At 46.8% G+C, this 18,259-nt stretch overlaps 1 protein-coding gene across 1 annotated transcript in view; it reads right to left on the bottom strand.

Moving 5' to 3' along the window:
- The window catches only part of TENM4 (teneurin transmembrane protein 4), a 1,193,139-nt gene that overhangs the window by 138,716 nt on the left and 1,036,164 nt on the right, over positions 1-18,259 (bottom strand). The window contains exons 17-19 of the mRNA XM_085623238.1: positions 17,184-17,369; positions 7,976-8,002; positions 3,627-3,773 (exon numbers count right to left, since the gene is read on the bottom strand). Coding sequence (XP_085479364.1) covers positions 3,627-3,773; positions 7,976-8,002; positions 17,184-17,369 — 360 coding nt within the window. The remainder of the gene's footprint in view (positions 1-3,626; positions 3,774-7,975; positions 8,003-17,183; positions 17,370-18,259) is intronic.

Below are 18,259 nucleotides of genomic sequence, written 5' to 3'. Positions count from 1 at the left end.
CAGCATCTGCTTCCAGCATCCCTCCGATGCGAGAGGACACACGGCGGCCTATCCGCTCTTCCGCTGCGCTTCACCGTCTGTGTCCACAAGAAGCCATTCTCTAGAACCTTTGCTTTGAAACTGGATCTTTTTACTTTTTTCAGTGAATTTTGGATGAAAATCGTAAAAATAAGAACGGGTGAAAGCGACTACACACATTATAAAGCACTTTATAGGAATGCTGTCTCCGTGCATTGAATTTCCCAATCCTTTTGGGGGCGTCTCTTGCTTTTTTCAGTAAAAAACGGAGATTAAATGACCAATTATTGTTACATTTAATACAGCGAAAATTTCTGCTAGCCTACTTTGATCTCTGAAGCGTAACTTTAGCTAATTAAGACTTTAGGTGTTCTTTATCATACTTGATAAATAAAAGTACCACGCCGTACGTGATTTATTTGGTGCAAAAAATAACCCCCATTAAAAATTAATAGGAAATAACATGCAGATTTTGGTGTTTAATGCACAAAAATCTGCATGATACGGTAAATACCGTATGCATTTCCCCAGTTAAATTTTGACAGGTTTGAGCTGCTGAAATTTAAGGAAGGTTGAGTTATTGATCACATCCAATATTTATCAGATTTGTTGAATACCTTCAAACTCGTAATTCCGACCCGTGTAAACAGGGATTTACATACAGGTTGTAATTGACCGACCCACTCGTAATCAGGCCCCAAGCGCGTACACTGACCTAAACGCAAACAGCCATCTTTGACGGCGTCTCTTGAATGTCAATATCGGTGGCATTGTGTCTCTATGGATCCGAAAACATGTTAATCTGGATTGCTATTCTATGTGAAATACCGTCCAACAGGCGATGAGAGATGCAACGTCGCATTCCGCAAAGGTCTAAAGACTTGTCTGTTCTCATCTGGATTCTGTGCCGCCCTTCTCTGTTGCCCTACTCTTGTCTGGCGCCGGGAAACCCCTTGGGGTAGCGGCATTACAAAATTTGGAAAAATAATAATAAGGTTGACAAGTTTCCTGATTTCACCGCCAGCACACTGTGAAAACCCTAGGATTGTGCTATGTACTGGACAACTTCTAATTCTCGAGTGATACAAGACCACGCCTGCGGGAAACAAGTGCAATTGACAGACAACACGATTCTAAATCAATTTCCATGAGTGCTTGAGAGAGATTGCAGATAAAGTCACTCCCCCATGTTGGACCACCGGTGTCAACGTGGGAGGCACAGCGGTTAAACCCACCACGATACCACCACCACCTCAATGCAGCTCCGCGGCACCCAAGGTGCACGTGTGCATTTAGAACGTGTTATCGCGTGTCATCCAACGCTTGGAGCCATGCGTGAGGAACACCAGAGCCACGGAACACTGGCCAAGCTTGTTGAAGGGCACGGCATCTGTAAAATAGGTCGGAGAGCTGGAGTGCCTGCTCCTTCCCTCTGGGCTCGGCAGCATCACATTTTCCAAAGATCACCTCCATGCTCTGAGAGGATCTTTGCAAAATGTGCTCACAGACGGCACAGAAATATAATTGCCTGCACCGCATCTCCTCTTTCGGTGATATGTTAATTTGCATTTAGACCGAACCTTGAAACGGAGAGGTTCTCAGCGTGCCCCAGAATTGTAGCATCTTCACCCACTGCCACAATGGCCTCCGTGGGCAAAGACGCACAGCATGCGGCGGCCATCTTGGGTTTGTAGGAAATTCTTCAAGTTGTACTTGATTTGCTCGATTATCTGATGGATAATGTCAGACAGGACATCCCGACCCAACAGGGCTTTCGATTTGCATGGGTCAGTACAAATCGTTTAATAAGAGTGCAGAACATTGATGCAGTCGGAATGGTACAAATGCTGGCTCCCTTTCACCCATTCGCCTTTTTGTGTTCTCTATGAAGCACCAAGTATTTTTTCAGTGACAAAGGTTTGCTAGGTTCCGAAATGTTGCCCTTTGCAAAGTCTGCAATTTTTCCTACATTACTTTTGCCGCTTCAAAATTTATATACGCACTGCCAGATAATTTTGCCGCACAAGGAGGTCATTTTCACTCTTTTTAAATCTAGCTAAGAGTGAAATATATAGGAAATTCTTTGCTGCAAGTTTTTCTTTTGGTGATTTTTTTATGTACAATGATACACTTATGCATAGTATAAATAATAGGCAGTAAGAATAACTTACAATACACAATCTGTACTTTATTTTGGATGCAATCCGAAAGGAGATCAGAGCGGGAACCTACCCTACCTTGCAAGTTAAAGACAGTTCTGCGACGTGAGTGATGCGCGCAGAACTTGAAATCTAAAAGAAAAAATAGTTAGCAAAACAAACACCGGCAAAACCCAATAGTCTGCACCTTGGAAAGGCATAAGACGACTTTTTGGCTTTGCCAATGCTGGATTCCAATGCGGATCCCCAAAAAACGGTTGTGTTGCAGAGGCAACGCGGCGCTCATTATATAACATAACGTGTATTTGTAAAGCACACATTCACCGCTACGGGTATCTTGGCGCTGAATAACAGATGTTTGTTGTTATCCAACTCAATGGTACTCATTTTATCGACCTCAGATGTATGAAAGGCTGAGTGGACCCGCCGGGATTTGAACCTGTGACCATGAGGTTGTACAAAGGCCCTTGCAATAGACGCATTAGTCCACTGAGCCACCAGACCCGGCATATCTTTTTGACTGGGCCTTTGAAAATCTTTGCAATGGAGGTGGGTCGAGCGTTATTCATTACTTGGGGCCCTTGATTTGAAGCAAGAGCGGTTCTTCGGGTATTTAATGCTGTCCGCTCACCCGCTCACCTTGAATGTGCTGTACTCTTGCATCCGTGAAGAAGTGCCGTACTAGCACAACGCGGACCTTTAGCGCAAGGGAAGGCATTCGTTTGTTTGCTGCACATTTTAAGTGCAATGCAATTCCCACAAAGTGCCTTGGTATTTCAGTTTGTTCGAGTCCTACAGATGGAAGGAAATGAAGGGACAGCTTTGCTTCCGCTTCGGTGGGCATCACGATGAAGTGATGGATTGTATTCATGGGGACCGATGCTCTCAGCATCATTCCCGGGATTTTAAATTCCCTTTGTATCTTTTCTCCTCAGCAGGTCCACCTATGAATACAAATTGAATTGTTTGATATAAATGTCACTGGATATTGGATACACAGAGCAGACATTTCATCAGAAACTGAAGCACAACTTTTTCTGAAAATGAGATACATTATCAAGAAGAGAGAAAACTTATATGAAAGAAAATGTGAATTTGGAACTGATCTACACTCAACAATGGCCCCCATGAATTCCACTGCAAACGTGGAGATGGCCTGATAGCTCTTCATCTGTTTCACCCCAGCAAGAGCATCCATGCCATCTTTTCTGTTACTGATCTCTGCTGCGAACACCCTCCGCAACATATAAACCAATCAGAAGCCAGCAGAGATCCCGCTAGGAGAGGCAGGCCAGAGATTGCAAACCCAGAGGTCAATGAAACGAGCACCGTTGTTGGTAATAGGAACACATTACTTGCAGCTTCACAACACAACAGGGATCTGAGGTCGCGAGTGCCGTATAAATGCAGGCGCTATTACTGTCCGGTACAGGTTCGTGCCAGCCTTACCTCCATCGTTATCCTTTCCGTCGCTGCATCCCGTTTCCATGGAGGTGTCACAGCCCGCTCCTCTCCATCCCACATGGCAGACACAGCTCCATCCGTTGAGGTCCAGGGTACACCTGCCGTTGCCGTTACACAAGCCGGGGCAGCCCTCTGCAAGGCAAGCACGTACAGAGTGTAATTAAGGCCCACTCTTCGATTAGGAGATCTAGAATTAGGTGACCAGATGATTCCACGTCATCGGTGCACCGGGATTCCAGTCCTGGATTTCCAACAAATATATGCATGCATTGTGGGAGTTGCAGCCTTGGTTCCTTAAAAATCAACCAAATGTACTAAAATACTAGACTGGGCTTGTAGGACAATGTTCAGGACTAGGACATCTTCAGAGTGGCAATTGCCTATTTGACTCTTTTACCCGCCAATTTGCTGGGTGCCTCTTGTTTGGAGACCTGGACATCTTTTGTTTATGGTTTTAAGTGCTGCAGACCTTTGCTGCACTTTAAAAATAAAAAAAAGGTGGCACAAATGCAACAAGTAGCATGTGGAAACAGCTGCAGCAGCTAACGATGGGGGGCAATGGGTGACTGCTGGGAGGGGAGAGGCAAAGGCTGGATGAGACAGGCCCAGGCCTGGTGGCTGGAGCTCAGGTTCAGGGGTGGTGATGGACCACTCACGTCCGGTCATCAACAGGAGCCGCAGTCTATAGGTTCGCCACTGCACTCCCTGTGGGAGATTATCAACACCCTACAGCTCAGTCAGGGGAGACGTCACTAGGGACGAGTCAACTCGGGCAGAGCTACAGGGCGTCAAATGACCCCACTTTCAGGAAATAAAGTTCCAAAACTGGGAGCGTGTGCGTGCTTTGTTGGAGGAGAAGTGGATTCCTGCACAGACTGCAACTCTCAACCAGGCAGAATACATTTCAGCCGAGTGCCCACAATGTAACCAGAAAACACGATCCAGACAATAACTGTTACAACAATAAAAACCAGTAGGCCATTTAAATGTCTGCAACCAGAGCACGCCCCTTGATCCAGCAATTTGGGCTCCCCCTTAATCCCAAAAGCAGCATAAAATAATGGTTTTAAGGGCTGCCTGCTTCCCTCGTCTACATCTGGCTAGGTCCAGTCGTAAACCTGCTGGACTACAGCTGCCACCCCCTTCCGCAGAGAAGTGTTGGCTGTAAGAAGGCCTGTTCCCTGTCTGTATCCCAATGGGACTCTGTGGCTTCATGCTTTAACTCTTTCACCACATGTTTTATGCAGCCCAACACCAGTCATACATCACATTAAAAAATGGTGAAAAAAATATAAGCCAATGGGCCAGGAGCGGGGAACAGAAGGCACAGAATAAATTCAAGTTGGACTCTAGTGGCCTTGGACGTCTTCAGGGTGCACGGGTATTGCTTATTAACCAAAAAAGAGATTTCTTTTTTAATTTTTCCCACTGTCTAATTCCTACACTCACTCTCACACTCCCTTCCGGCCAATGCCCTTAGTGGGCAGAGTGGCCATGTTTCACCCATTACAGTCTCTAATTGAAGGCCCCAGTTATGGCATGGGCTGTGAGTAACCCCAAGCCAAGCCACAGCCACCGTAGACCTACGGGTGCAGGCCCGCGGTATCCTGGGAACTCCTAGACGACAGATGTTCTGGTGTCTGCGCACACAGCGTGCAGTTCCGCTAACTGAAAACAGATTCAATTGTCTCGTATCAGGAGTAGTTTATTCAGTCCTGTCTTTCTCCACTGATCTGCTTATGAGATTTACATTTTCCAGTTTTAATTGCAGGAATGCAAATATAATCTCAGTACACAAAAACAAACAAGCATTGTCAAAGCCAATAGGGCTGGGGTTGCATGCCAGCCTTTTGGCTTTGTCAATTCTTCTTTAAGTTTTCGTGATTTTTGTACATTTTTTATTGCTAGGGGAGCTGCTGAGCCAATGGCCAAAGTGCCCTGGCCCACACTGTAGTGGGCGGAAGATAAATGTGAATGACAGATCCACAGACCAATGGATGAAGAAGGCTGGCTGAAAGTGTGAGAGAGAGAAAGTGAACTTTTTGTAACGCCATACCTTAAAAAATAAAAATAAACCTTCACGTGATACAGTCGGATATCAAAGCAACATGCACCACACATTTTGGTAGCAAACCTTCTGTTGGCGCAGTCGTGACAAAAAAATTAAGATTTGTTTGTGGGACGCTTGGCAAAGGGATGTCGGCAAGCCCATGAACCAAAGATATTTGTTCCCTGAGATGAGGGAGCTAAACTCTACTCAGACGTGAACCCAGGACAGCTTCAAATCTCTGCAAATTCTTTTTCCAAAGTCATTCAGACGAGTCTATGAGTTGAGCCGATTAAACACTCGCACCCTCCCCCCCCCCCATCAGAAAGGAGGTAGAGACCTTGAAAACAAGACCATACCGCTTAAGGAGACCAAATAATGCACAGAAGAGCTGTTTCTTGCAAGCACTGGAGCAAGTAAAGAGCCTGGGAGTTAAGCGTGAGCTTAGCAACTAATACTCGGGTTTCTAATGGCGATAATGCACTTGGATGACAAGTGAATGGGGTATTTTTAGCAGCTCACTTAACCCGGAGGAATGCCGCATTCTGCAAACACAAGGCAGCCCACTTCTCTTGGTCATTGTAAAAAGAAAAGCTTTCAGGGGTCAGACTGTATTTACAGGGGAGCCAGAAACAGAGCTGATGTTACCCCCCCCCCGCCCCCCTTCTAGCCTGCCATCACAAAGACATGCCCCCCAGCCCCTTCTACCACCCACCCTGAAGTTCCGAGATTTCTATGGCCCCACTCCATGTTGTTTAATATTAATTACCCCCACACTGCCCGCTAAGGGAACTCATATGTTACAGGGTCAGGGGTAGCTCTAAGGGCAGAGTCCGCCAGGGCTGGACTTCGTGCTTAAAAGCGATTTGAAGAAGGCAGGGATATCAGTCGGCCGCCAGAGGCGCCAGAGAAGTCATTATTTTGAAATGGGCCCCGGTGATGGCATAGCATGGACTGGATTCACAGAAAACTCACTTTACTAAACAAAACAAAGAAATCCCTTCAGTGCAGGGAGGGTGCGGTGGCGATGGCCACCACTGGTCAATTTCAGGGGGATGCGTGAAGGGGGTGAAGAGCGAACCAGAGAGTACCGCAGTTTTAAAAGACAGACAAATGCACATCCTGCAGACACTCATTTGAAAGAAGGGACACTCACACCATTGGATGCTTGTCCAGGCTAATGAATGTACATTCGAACCTACACATTGACTTCGATTTGTACAAAGGAAATGGCCCAAAACAAAGCTATATTAGTTCAGAAGTATAACAGTACACACGCACACACCATTAAGCGAGTGTGTTAAGAATATACATTGAAACTGGAGAAACCTGCAAAGTGCACCACAAAACTCATCTTAACCAGTCAGTTAGATTCAATAAAGAAAAAGGACATTAGCTGACAAGCGATGGAATCAAAAGTAATAAAATACATAACTAAGGTGCTTTTCAAATGAAGACTGCATCGCAACCACATTCACTCGCCCTAGATAATCAACAAACTACATGACAAAAAATGCATTATTCGAGATGAGACAACTCACTGAAAAATTATATTTTTCTAAATAAGATGTATAGACACACACACACACACACACACACACACACACACACACACACACACACACAGAGAGAGAGAGAGAGAGTGTAATATGCTATTTTCCAATGTCAATTGTCTTGTACTGTGGTAAAAAAAACACTCATATACGACCTGTGCCCTGTAGAAGTAAATGTGTGAATATGTGTTTAGTAGTACTGTTGCTCTAGATAACAGGTAATATTGGGCCACATTTATTTTCAATATCATGGCTATATAGTGATTGACTATTGGCTATACACATGATTTGGTATTTATATGGCATCTGGATGCACCTCAAAGTGTATCAAGGGTGTATCTGTGTGGTTTAAAATTAGGAACACCGCCTGCACCTTTCAGAAGTTAACACAAAATCAATCGAACAATAGCCGCTGTGCAATCGGTGCATCTGCACCCAACAAGATATCTGCTGCGGACTTTGATGCAAAGGTCTGGGGACGAGGGGAGGTGGCGAGAAGGGAAGGGCTGAGGAAACACCAGTACAATGTAAGCACAGAGAAGATCAGAGCCCTTTCTGAGAACAAAGCCCCTGACGCAGTCTCGCTCCCCCCCTCAGGCACGCGGAGCCTAACCTTTCCAGGCCGCAGCGCGCGGAGTGCGGTGATGGGAACAGATAGCGTGTCATGACATTTTGATTTCTTTCGCTTACACAAAGACAATAGGAAAAAATAAGGAAGGAAGACCAAACAGTACCTTTCACTACCTTATCCAGATAGCGAGCTTAGGAGATAAAAGACAGGACATGTAAGGTAAGTGCTGTGCGGAGTACTATGAAAGCGTGCAGCAGTGACAAAGGAGCGGCGGGAAAAGGAGGCGGTCACAAGACAGACCAATGGAGATGGAAGACAGACTACATACCCGAAGTATACCCCCCCGCTCCAATCTCCCAGTCAAGGAAAGGTGGAATGCTGGCTCGATTTTAATTTTCAGATTAAACACGGTTATCTCATGGAGGTAATGTGTGCAGGGTGCACGGCACGCCACATCCAATGGACAGCTGCTTGGCGTTAGGTCTACAGCACATAGTAAACCAATTCCTACAGGCTACGATTTTTACATCAGAGAAAGGCAACATAAACAACTCTGAGAGCAGGAGTATTTGCACTTTTCAATTCATAACAGCCCAAAGATGATACTTAATGGTGCGGTCTACATGGGTACAGTCTTCATCCGGAAGGCATCTCCCCTGCAAGGTTTAGATGCAAGGTGCATCTCCACTTGGAAAGCACCTCTGTTGTATGGTTTGGTTACAAGGTGCACCTTCATCTAGAAGGCACCTCGGTTGTATGATTTGGATACAAGGTGCACCTTCATCTAGGAGGTACCTCAGTTGTGTGGCCTGGATACAAGGTACATCATCATCTGGAATGCACCTCAGTTGTGTTGCTTGGATACAAGGTGCACCTTCATTTAGAAGGCACCTCGGTTGTATGGTTTGGATACAAGGTGCACCTTCATCTGGAAGGCACCTCGGTTGTACGGTTTGGATACAAGGTACATCATCATCTGGAAGGCACCTCAGTTGTATGGTTTGTATAGAAGGTGCACCTTCATCTAGAAGGCACCTCAGTTGTATGGTTTAGATAGAAGGTGCACCTTCATCTAGAAGGTACCTCAGTTGTGTGGCCTGGATACAAGGTACATCATCATCTGGAAGGCACCTCAGTTGTGTGGCCTGGATACAAGGTGCACCTTCATCTAGAAGGCACCTCAGTTGTATGGTTTGGATACAAGGTGCACCTTCATCTAGAAGGCACCTCGGTTGTATGGTTTGGATACAAGGTGCACCTTCATCTAGAAGGCACCTCGGTTGTATGGTTTGGATAGAAGGCACCTCGGTTGTATGGTTTGGATACAAGGTGCACCTTCATCTAGAAGGCACCTCGGTTGTATGGTTTGGATACAAGGTGCACCTTCATCTGGAAGGCACCTCGGTTGTACGGTTTGGATACAAGGTACATCATCATCTGGAAGGCACCTCAGTTGTATGGTTTGTACACAAGACACGCACTGCACATTGAATGCTTAGTCAGTCTAGGTTTCAAATGAGATTTTAGTATCCACAAGTAAGACATTAGTCAGATGAACAATGAATAAGTAAATTGAAAAATGTGTCTCGGTGTCTGGCAAGACATAAATGTAACTGCACCAAGGTCTGCAACAGAGAGGTCGATGTGCGTCTAAGCCGGTGGGGTGGACTGCATAGATCTCTGTGCATCGAAATCCTTTCTCACTACAAAACATGCGGTGACAAAACAATATCAAGGAGGCTTTGATTGATTGCGATTTCTACTCAAGCATCATCTGTGATCTCAGCAGGACTTATCTTTTAGATTTTTAAATGTCCCTCCAGCAGAATTTTCTAAAACTTTTTTTTAAGTGTGCAAAGCATCTGATGAGAGTGCACCATAAGGACTCCCCATTTCTCAACCACATAGGGCCAGTGAAGGCTCAGTGGGCGGGGATCAAACACCACCACTTCTATCCATCTCGCGCAGGTGGCGATCTCTTAATTCCTGGTCATACAATGTGTACACGCCACCAAGATGGCCCAATAGCTGTGCAGTAAATACTGGGATTGTAGCTTGGAGCACATAGTAGTATGACTATTGGAGACAAACTTCAGCAGTTAAAACAGAGCTAGGAATTCGGACTGGTTACAGGTCTGGTTTTAAAACCTCCGATGACCACCTCATCTATGTTTAAGGTTAGTGGTGCAGTCTTGCATGGACTGTTGGGCAGTAATCTGTGACGGGCAGCCATACCTTAGAAAACACACTGTAGTGAGCCTTCCAATGCAAGCAGGCTGCACCAATTGTACATTTTAGGTTTCTTACTTTCAGTCTTTGAGGATTTCCCACTTTTCCAAACTTCTATCCGAAGATTTGCATTCCACCATTTCCTTTGTAAGAGTAGCACCCTAAGCCGGTAAATCATTTTCCACCAGGCAAAACCAAAACAGTTATTGGGCGCATAGTAAAAGCTTAACTTTTTTACCCAACATGTGAAAGAAAGGAATATATACATTGAATATGTGCCCAGTGAAAAATGTCCTAGAATATACATCTGAGTTTCTGCAATAGAGATTTTCCGTAAGCTTCTGTGTCCATTTTTCAGCACATCAGTTACCATGACGACGAGGTGGTACTTTGGTACACTAGACCGGCCCAATTTTTTGTAAATTAGCAGCATTCATTGGTGAGCTTCTAGAACCAAAAACACTGATCTCCCAATCTCTGACTAGACACGGCCTGATGGACAAGAGAGTCCTCACAAGACGCGTGCTGCCGTCCAGCTGTTTCTGCAGCATGGGTGCAGCCCGAGCCCACTTTGGCATTAGCCCCAAAAATACCCATGAGTGACATTCTGTTTCCCAAGGCCCCTGGTAACCTACCTCGGAGAACTGTAGTATGCTTATTGCCCAACTACAGTAGCCAAAAATGGCAACAGAAGCTTCCCGCCTTAGAAAAGTTACTGGCTTCGCGTGGCATTATCATCGAGAACATGAGCCGCGGCAATGGGGTGCGACATTTATCAATGGTAAAGCAGGTTAAGCAATGACAAACACAGACGGGGCGACTGCGGCAGAGGAAGGTGCCATGCAGGAAAATCACACAAGGGAAATGCTTACCACACACTTAATGTAATTCCAAGTCAATGTCCTTTCATCTGTGCCAATATTACTGCCTTATTACTTTTCGTCTCAGCCACACTATTCAATTTTCGCTGACATTTATGACTTTCGGAATCGTTTTTACATTCTATAAATTTGTCAATGACAAGCCGTCGTGAGATGAAGTTTACCACTTCTGTGGTAGAAGCTTATGTTCGGATTAGGTCGGTGCAGCTGCCTAGCGCAGGGGTGTTCACGCTACTCCGCCCTGCTTGGGTGAGGCACAGTGATCAGAAGGGGAGGTGGAATTACTTCTCCAGTCCCAACAGGGACTCTGTTTCCAGGCTCAAGGGTCCATCTTCTGAAAGGTACCACCCACCCCCAACATCCAAAGAGCACACCTTGAGACCCACCCAACAGGGGCTCTGTTTCCAGGCTCAAGGGTCCATCTTCTGAAAGTTACCACCCACCCCCAAAGTCCAAAGTGCACACCCCCACCCAACAGGGGCTCTGTTTCCAGGCTCAAGGGTCCATCTTCTGTAAGGTACCACCCACCCCCAACATCCAAAGTGCACACCTTGAGACCCCCCCCCCCTCCCCCCCAGCGGCACAGGGTTTGGAATGGTCAGGGACCTGCCCACAGCTGTAGCACTGCCCTTAGACTGGTTTGTACTGGTATTTCCCCTCCGATACTAAGGGTCTTTTGTTCACTACCCATTATTTGACAAAACAACAATCAGCCGGTCCCTTATCTTGTCTAGCAGCGCATCCTAGATATTGCTTTTCATGCCTTTTTCCTACAAACGCGCACACAAACACACGCAATCGCATGGAAGCCCGCTATCTGCAGCAAACCCTCAATTCCAATTTCACCCCTCAATACATTCGGTGAAGATAAGGGGGCATATGTGAGCTGCATACCTCCGTCCCCACTCCAGTCTCGTCTGCGACCCCAGTAAGCACCACCCTGATACTGCAGTAAAGTAGAGCTTCGAACACAGAGGGAGCTGCAGTCATACGAGGGGCGAATGACCGACAAGTAGAAGGCAACAGATCGCAGGACGAGCAATACTGGCAAGCGCGCATGTGCATGTCTCGTCAGCGGGCAGAATATTGGTTTGATGTCTTGGTGCTGAAGATACCTTAAAGCTATCCAACCTCACACAGATTAGGAAGAATCCTGCAGCATTATCAAGCATGTTAATTTATGCTACTACCAGGGGTCTGCAGCATTTGTGATAGAAGCTACAGCAGAGTAGAAAATACTAAACACTGCGAGGAAGTGCACCTAGATGGACCACATTCACTGGCACTGGACACCTGTGCATGCAATGGAGGCACAAATATAGGTGAAATGTTTGCACGCTTCACAGGCCTGACATTGTATCGTAGCACGCCAGCCCTCTAGATGAAACGCAAAATGTGCCAAAAGCTATTTCTTTACCTATACTAACTACCACAGCAAGGTTTTGCTGCCCTGGCGCAGAACCAGATGGGCTACGGGAGGTTTTGCTCACCGTGTTTACTGGGGTGACTGACCCAGCAAAGGACGACTGCCCTGTTATGGGTACAGAGATGGTGTCCGGCATCTCCAGGGGAGTTTGTCCAGGGAACCATACCCTGGAGTTAGATGTGTGTGCAGATGAGAGCCGTGGTGCGGGGTGGGGATGGAGTCCACAGACAACGACAAGGGAAAATCAAATTAAAGAAAAACACCCTGAGCTAGCCGCATCGCAACTCCGCGATGCAGCGCGCGCAAGGTAAGTGTTTTTCTTTTTTTAATTTAAATTTTCCCTCGTTTATCGACTCCCTACTCACCTATCTTTTCCTGCACGGTGGATGTGTGGGGGAGGAGTGCGTGTGTGTGTGTGTGTATGAGTATATGTGTGTGCGTGTGTGTGTAAAAAATCTCGGCATTGAGAGGAGCTGCGCAGGAAGACACCTTCCTCCCTTGACAGATGCTTCGCGAGCATGAAGGCCCTGCATGCGTCTGCATGCTCAGTTCCTCCCACGGTGACTGTCAGCAGTTGCAGAATACAGATTCTCAGTTCATTGGGGTCCAGCTCGGCATGAGGGAGCTCCCACACTCTGCCTGGGGTGTTCTTAAGGATTCTGGCTATGTCAGGAGCCCATCTGTCACCAGGAAACCATCAGGGCCTGACCCTGTCCTATTTTCTTGGCTACATCCTTTCACTCTGAGGCCTAGTTTGGGTGGGGGCCCCTCCCAGATCAGGAAGAGCCCCTGCAACTCCTGGCCATGTGTGCTGGAACCCAACTAGGTTTAAACTCTACTCTGGTTTGTGTTTGATTTATTTGTTTTCTTTTTGTAGCTCTGTAAACAAGTTTAGTTCTTTGCATAGTTACTTTAAATGATTGGTTAACACTAGGGCTGCACACTTTATCTTGCCTGGAACTGTGCATTCTGGAGATTTTACTGGAAACTGGTAATCTTCTTCTCTATGGAGGACTGTATAATTCCCAGACTTTCTGAGGAGCCTCAATTCATTGCAGTGACCTTCAGGTTGCTAAGAGATTCCAGGTAACCAAGGACACAACGCTCCAGTACAGAGCCTTCCTAGTAGAAAATACTGTACCTGTGAGATAAGACCAGTTGGGTTTCTTGATGGGACCCAAGATCACAACTCCTAGAATGCATGGGTTTCTTAAGCAGAACACCTGGTCTGAAGCAATATGTGCTTTTTTTTTTTTTTGAGTGTTCTAAAGCGCAAAATTGACCTCAAGGTATCAGAGTGCTTTACATGAGCACCAGTCGTGATACAGACGTACACATCCATTTTGTTGGGCACAGGGAGTTTAAGTGATTTGCCCAGAATCACAGGATGTTGAGCGTCCCTGCCGAGACTCAAACCCGGTTCCCCAGCTTCGAGGTGGACCGCTCTAGCTGTTAAGCTACATCCTCTCCCCATGTGCTTGATGACATGAAGACATTGAGCTCAGAGCTCACTCAATGAGGAGACTTCTGCACAGAGGGAACAGTTACTGTGACTCACAGGAAGTCGTTGAATGTAGGGTTACTTACGGACCCGTAAGGAAAGAGGAAACACTTCGATTGAATCTGAAGTTGCTTGGTAACTAGTACTCGAACTATGAATCGGGCGCAAATGTGTTTTTGCACCTTTTTCTTTATTACATTTTGTGTGAAATTACCACAAATCTGATAATTTTCCTAGTACAGATTTCACCAGAAAAATCAGGTAACATTTGCATGGGAAAAAAAAAATTGAAATGCGAAAATCTGTGATAATCAAAATCCCAGGCTATCCCTGATTCCGAGGAAGAAATTTAGAGCCGGGCAAGTAAACCCAGACCGAACACTACCACACTCTGCAGCACCCACATTTCCCATGGCGGTGTTATCACACTTAGCTCCCAGGCCATTTAGAATGAGGGCCGAAACATGTCGGATTAGGATTTATTAAAGGCTATTAAATGTGATCTATAAATAAAAGATTTCTGACTATATATCCCCTTTCAAGTCTGGTTTACTCTTGTTAAGCCAGAGAAACAATTAAACAAATGTCTTTTGAACTTACCACTATATTCACAGTTCTTTCAACAATTGACTGGAATATTTTTCCTCTGTTTCAGGGCGAGAGGCAGTACTTGTCGCCCCTGCAGTCCATCTTATATTATAGTGTGGGTGCCATGATTACCATCACCAACAAAGTTATAAAATGAGAAACTTTACAAAACTGCTAATAGCGAAAATCAAAGGGAATCTAAGACAGCGACACAAAAATTAAGAAATGTAATTGTCATGACAATCAACTTTCATTTAGTGCTGGCAACAATGCCCTTAATTTTTCATCACAATCCCATCACGAGCACTGGATACTAAAATGCCGTGCTCATAGTGTGCACTCTCTCAGGAAGTCATTTTGGCACTGATATTCTTGAGAAAGTATTTTTCAGTGTGCCATATGTCCATCCATTGACGCAGTGTAAAGCAACTGCAGCAATTAAAAATAAGGTGCGTTCTGTGGTGCTAAATTGGCGTGTTGTGCAGTGGGACCTATAGTCGGTAGGGGACTGTGTGGTGCAGTGGCATCTCTCATAGTGGTGCTTTGCACAGTGATGTAGTGGCATGTCATACAGTGACAGCTCTGCTAAGAAGGGAGTGTTGCAAGGTGCCGAAATGGCACTTCGTGCAGTGACACCTCTTATAATATAAGAGATGGAGTACAACTTGCCATAACATAACGTGTATGTGAAAAGTGCACGTTCACCTAGGGGTATCTTGCAACTTAATGACAGATGTTTAGTCTTACCCAACTCACTGGTACTCATATTATCGACCTCAGAAGGATGAAAGGATGAGTGGACCCACCGGGATATGAAATGGTAACCATGAGGTTGAACACAGACCCCTGCAGTGGTCACATTAGTCCACTAACCCCTAGTTACTTACATAATAAGGATATTGCACACCACTGAGGAGATCCATAACCATATAGAAGAACAAGGCCGAAGGACGAGTTCCGTTATAAGGTTATGGAACTCTGAGGTTACTCGCCATATCCATATGTCCGCCAGAGGGTACTTTATCCCATATAATACATGGTCTCACCATCACCTTTCCCACAAACCACCTAAAACTTTAGTGCATATTTCTTTCATATGAAAGAGCGAGCATGTCTGCAAACAAAAAGAATAAAAATAAATCATCGAGGGTCAAATTAAACACATAATGGGGCTTTGTGTGGTAGTGTACTTGCACGTGGGGCAGTGGCAACTCTGATAAGTGGGCAGTGTGGCACAGTGCTGGTCCTCGAACAAGGATGCTTCTAGTAAGTAAGGGGTCTTTGGAAGGAGCTGGACTGCCATGTCTGGCAATGGTCTCTCTAGGGCGGTTCTATGAAGAAAGGGGTCTTTGGAAGGTGCTGGACTGCCATGTCTGGCGATGGTCTCTCTAGGGCGGTTCTATGAAGAAAGGGGTCTTTGGAAGGTGCTGGACTGCCATGTCTGGCGATGGTCTCTCTAGGGCGGTTCTATGAAGAAAGGGGTCTTTGGAAGGTGCTGGACTGCCATATCTGGCAATGGTCTCTCTAGGGCGGTTCTAGTAAGAAAGGGGTCTTTGGAAGGTGCTGGACTGCCATGTCTGGCAATGGTCTCTCTAGGGCGGTTCTAGTAAGAAAGGGGTCTTTGGAAGGTGCTGGACTGCCATGTCTGGCAAAGGTCTCTCTAGGGCGGTTCTAGTAAGAAAGGGGTCTTTGGAAGGTGCTGGACTGCCATATCTGGCAATGGTCTCTCTAGGGCGGTTCTAGTAAGAAAGGGGTCTTTGGAAGGTGCTAGACTGCCATGTCTGGCAATGGTCTCTCTAGGGCGGTTCTAGTAAGAAAGGGGTCTTTGGAAGGTGCTGGACTGCCATGTCTGGCAATGGTCTCTCTAGGGCGGTTCTAGTAAAAAAAGGGGTCTTTGGAAGGTGCTGGACTGCCATGTCTGGCGATGGTCTCTCTAGGGCGGTTCTATGAAGAAAGGGGTCTTTGGAAGGTGCTGGACTGCCATGTCTGGCAATGGTCTCTCTAGGGCGGTTCTAGTAAAAAAAGGGGTCTTTGGAAGGTGCTGGACTGCCATGTCTGGCGATGGTCTCTCTAGGGCGGTTCTATGAAGAAAGGGGTCTTTGGAAGGTGCTGGACTGCCATATCTGGCAATGGTCTCTCTAGGGCGGTTCTAGTAAGAAAGGGGTCTTTGGAAGGTGCTGGACTGCCATGTCTGGCAATGGTCTCTCTAGGGCGGTTCTACTAAGAAAGGGGTCTTTGGAAGGTGCTAGACTGCCATGTCTGGAAATGGTCTCTCTAGGGCGGTTCTAGTAAGAAAGGGGTCTTTGGAAGGTGCTGGACTGCCATGTCTGGCAATGGTCTCTCTAGCGGAGGAGGCCTTGCACAGAATTTATGCTAAGACATGGTCTTCGCGTGGTGTTGAATTAGCATGTATGCAGAAGCCCCTCCAGCTAAGGTGCTTGTGTAGTGCTGGTCTGTGAGGTCTCGCTGGAGCTCTTCTCTGGATATATGACCGCTGGCCAGCCAGCTCCTGCCCTATAAATAAAAGGCTCGCTGAACACACCGCTCACGCGCACTCATCTTGCACCCAGAAGGCAACAATGCAAACACGGGTTTCCACTGGCGGCCGCGGCATTACCAAATGAAAGGACATTTCGCCTCCTTCCCACATTAATAATGCATGCTCCGAGGCGCGCAGGACCAGCGGAGCGCGCCGCTCTTGTTCCCACTCCACTCCCTCCTTTGAAGTGTTTTGGGGCGCTCGTACCGATGGTGCAGTGCTCGCCGTTCCAGCCCGGGCTGCACTCGCACTTGCCGTCCCGGCAGGTGCCGTGCTCGTTGCAGCGCGGGTGGCAGGCCCGCTGGTCGCAGGCGGCGCCCGTCCAGCCCTCGTCGCAGCGGCAGGAGCCTCCCACGCAGACGCCGTGTCCGCCGCAGTCCGCCGCGCAGACCTCTGTGGAGACAAGAGAGAGATGAGAGGGCACTGTTAGCGTCACACTCCGCCAGCCAGCGCGCATTCCTGCGGCTCAAGGCGCTAATCCGCGCCACAAAGCGCCTCTGGTGAGCACAGAAAGGCAGGCCACGCCGGGGTCACCCGCTAATCCCCCCGCACCCCTGACCCTTCTGAAGGAGGCCTGATGAAAGGGGTGGGCGTGGGGCAAGCAGGGTCCCCTCAGAAGGCCGGGACAAAAGTCACATGTAATTAAAACCTGGTTAAGTGTGCGAAGAGCGCGGCAGCAAATGGACTGGGTGAATGCAGGCAGCGTTCAAGGGTGACCGGCTCGGCCAGATGTCAGTGTAGCGCCTCTCTTTGGTAGATGTTGGGTGTGTTACAAGATTTCATTTCCCATGGGGCTAGGGTGGGCTTGTGTGTTACATGTCCCTCCCGGTGCCCCCCATTCGCATGCAACTGGCCAGTCACTGACATCCGATTACGTGCAAACTTGTGTTACAGGCTGGAGGAATGGTTTCAATTTTAACACACCCAGGTCCTGAAAACACAAAACACTGCGTATGACGTCATACCATAGGCCGCACCAACTTTCCTTTTTTGGTGCCTACACAGAGGCAGGCTAGCTGGAATTATTCGGTATTAGAATAATGCGGCAAAGGTGGTGACATTATGTACCATTTATGATCACATTATGTGGCAAGAAAGGCAAATTGTGTGGCAACAAAAGGTAAATTATGCAGCATATTATACGATTAAAGGCAAACGTTAGAATACATTCTGAAACATCTTCTATACGTTGAATATGTTATCTCACGTTGCTACAAATGGGATTGCCAAATTAAAGGCACAAGTATGTAAAGTAAAAAAACAATGCACATTAACCAAATATC

This window comes from Triturus cristatus, chromosome 8 (genome assembly GCF_964204655.1).
Source record: "Triturus cristatus chromosome 8, aTriCri1.1, whole genome shotgun sequence".
In the NCBI taxonomy this organism is placed as follows: Eukaryota; Metazoa; Chordata; class Amphibia; order Caudata; family Salamandridae; genus Triturus; species Triturus cristatus.
This window is presented reverse-complemented; position numbering and strand designations above follow the sequence as displayed.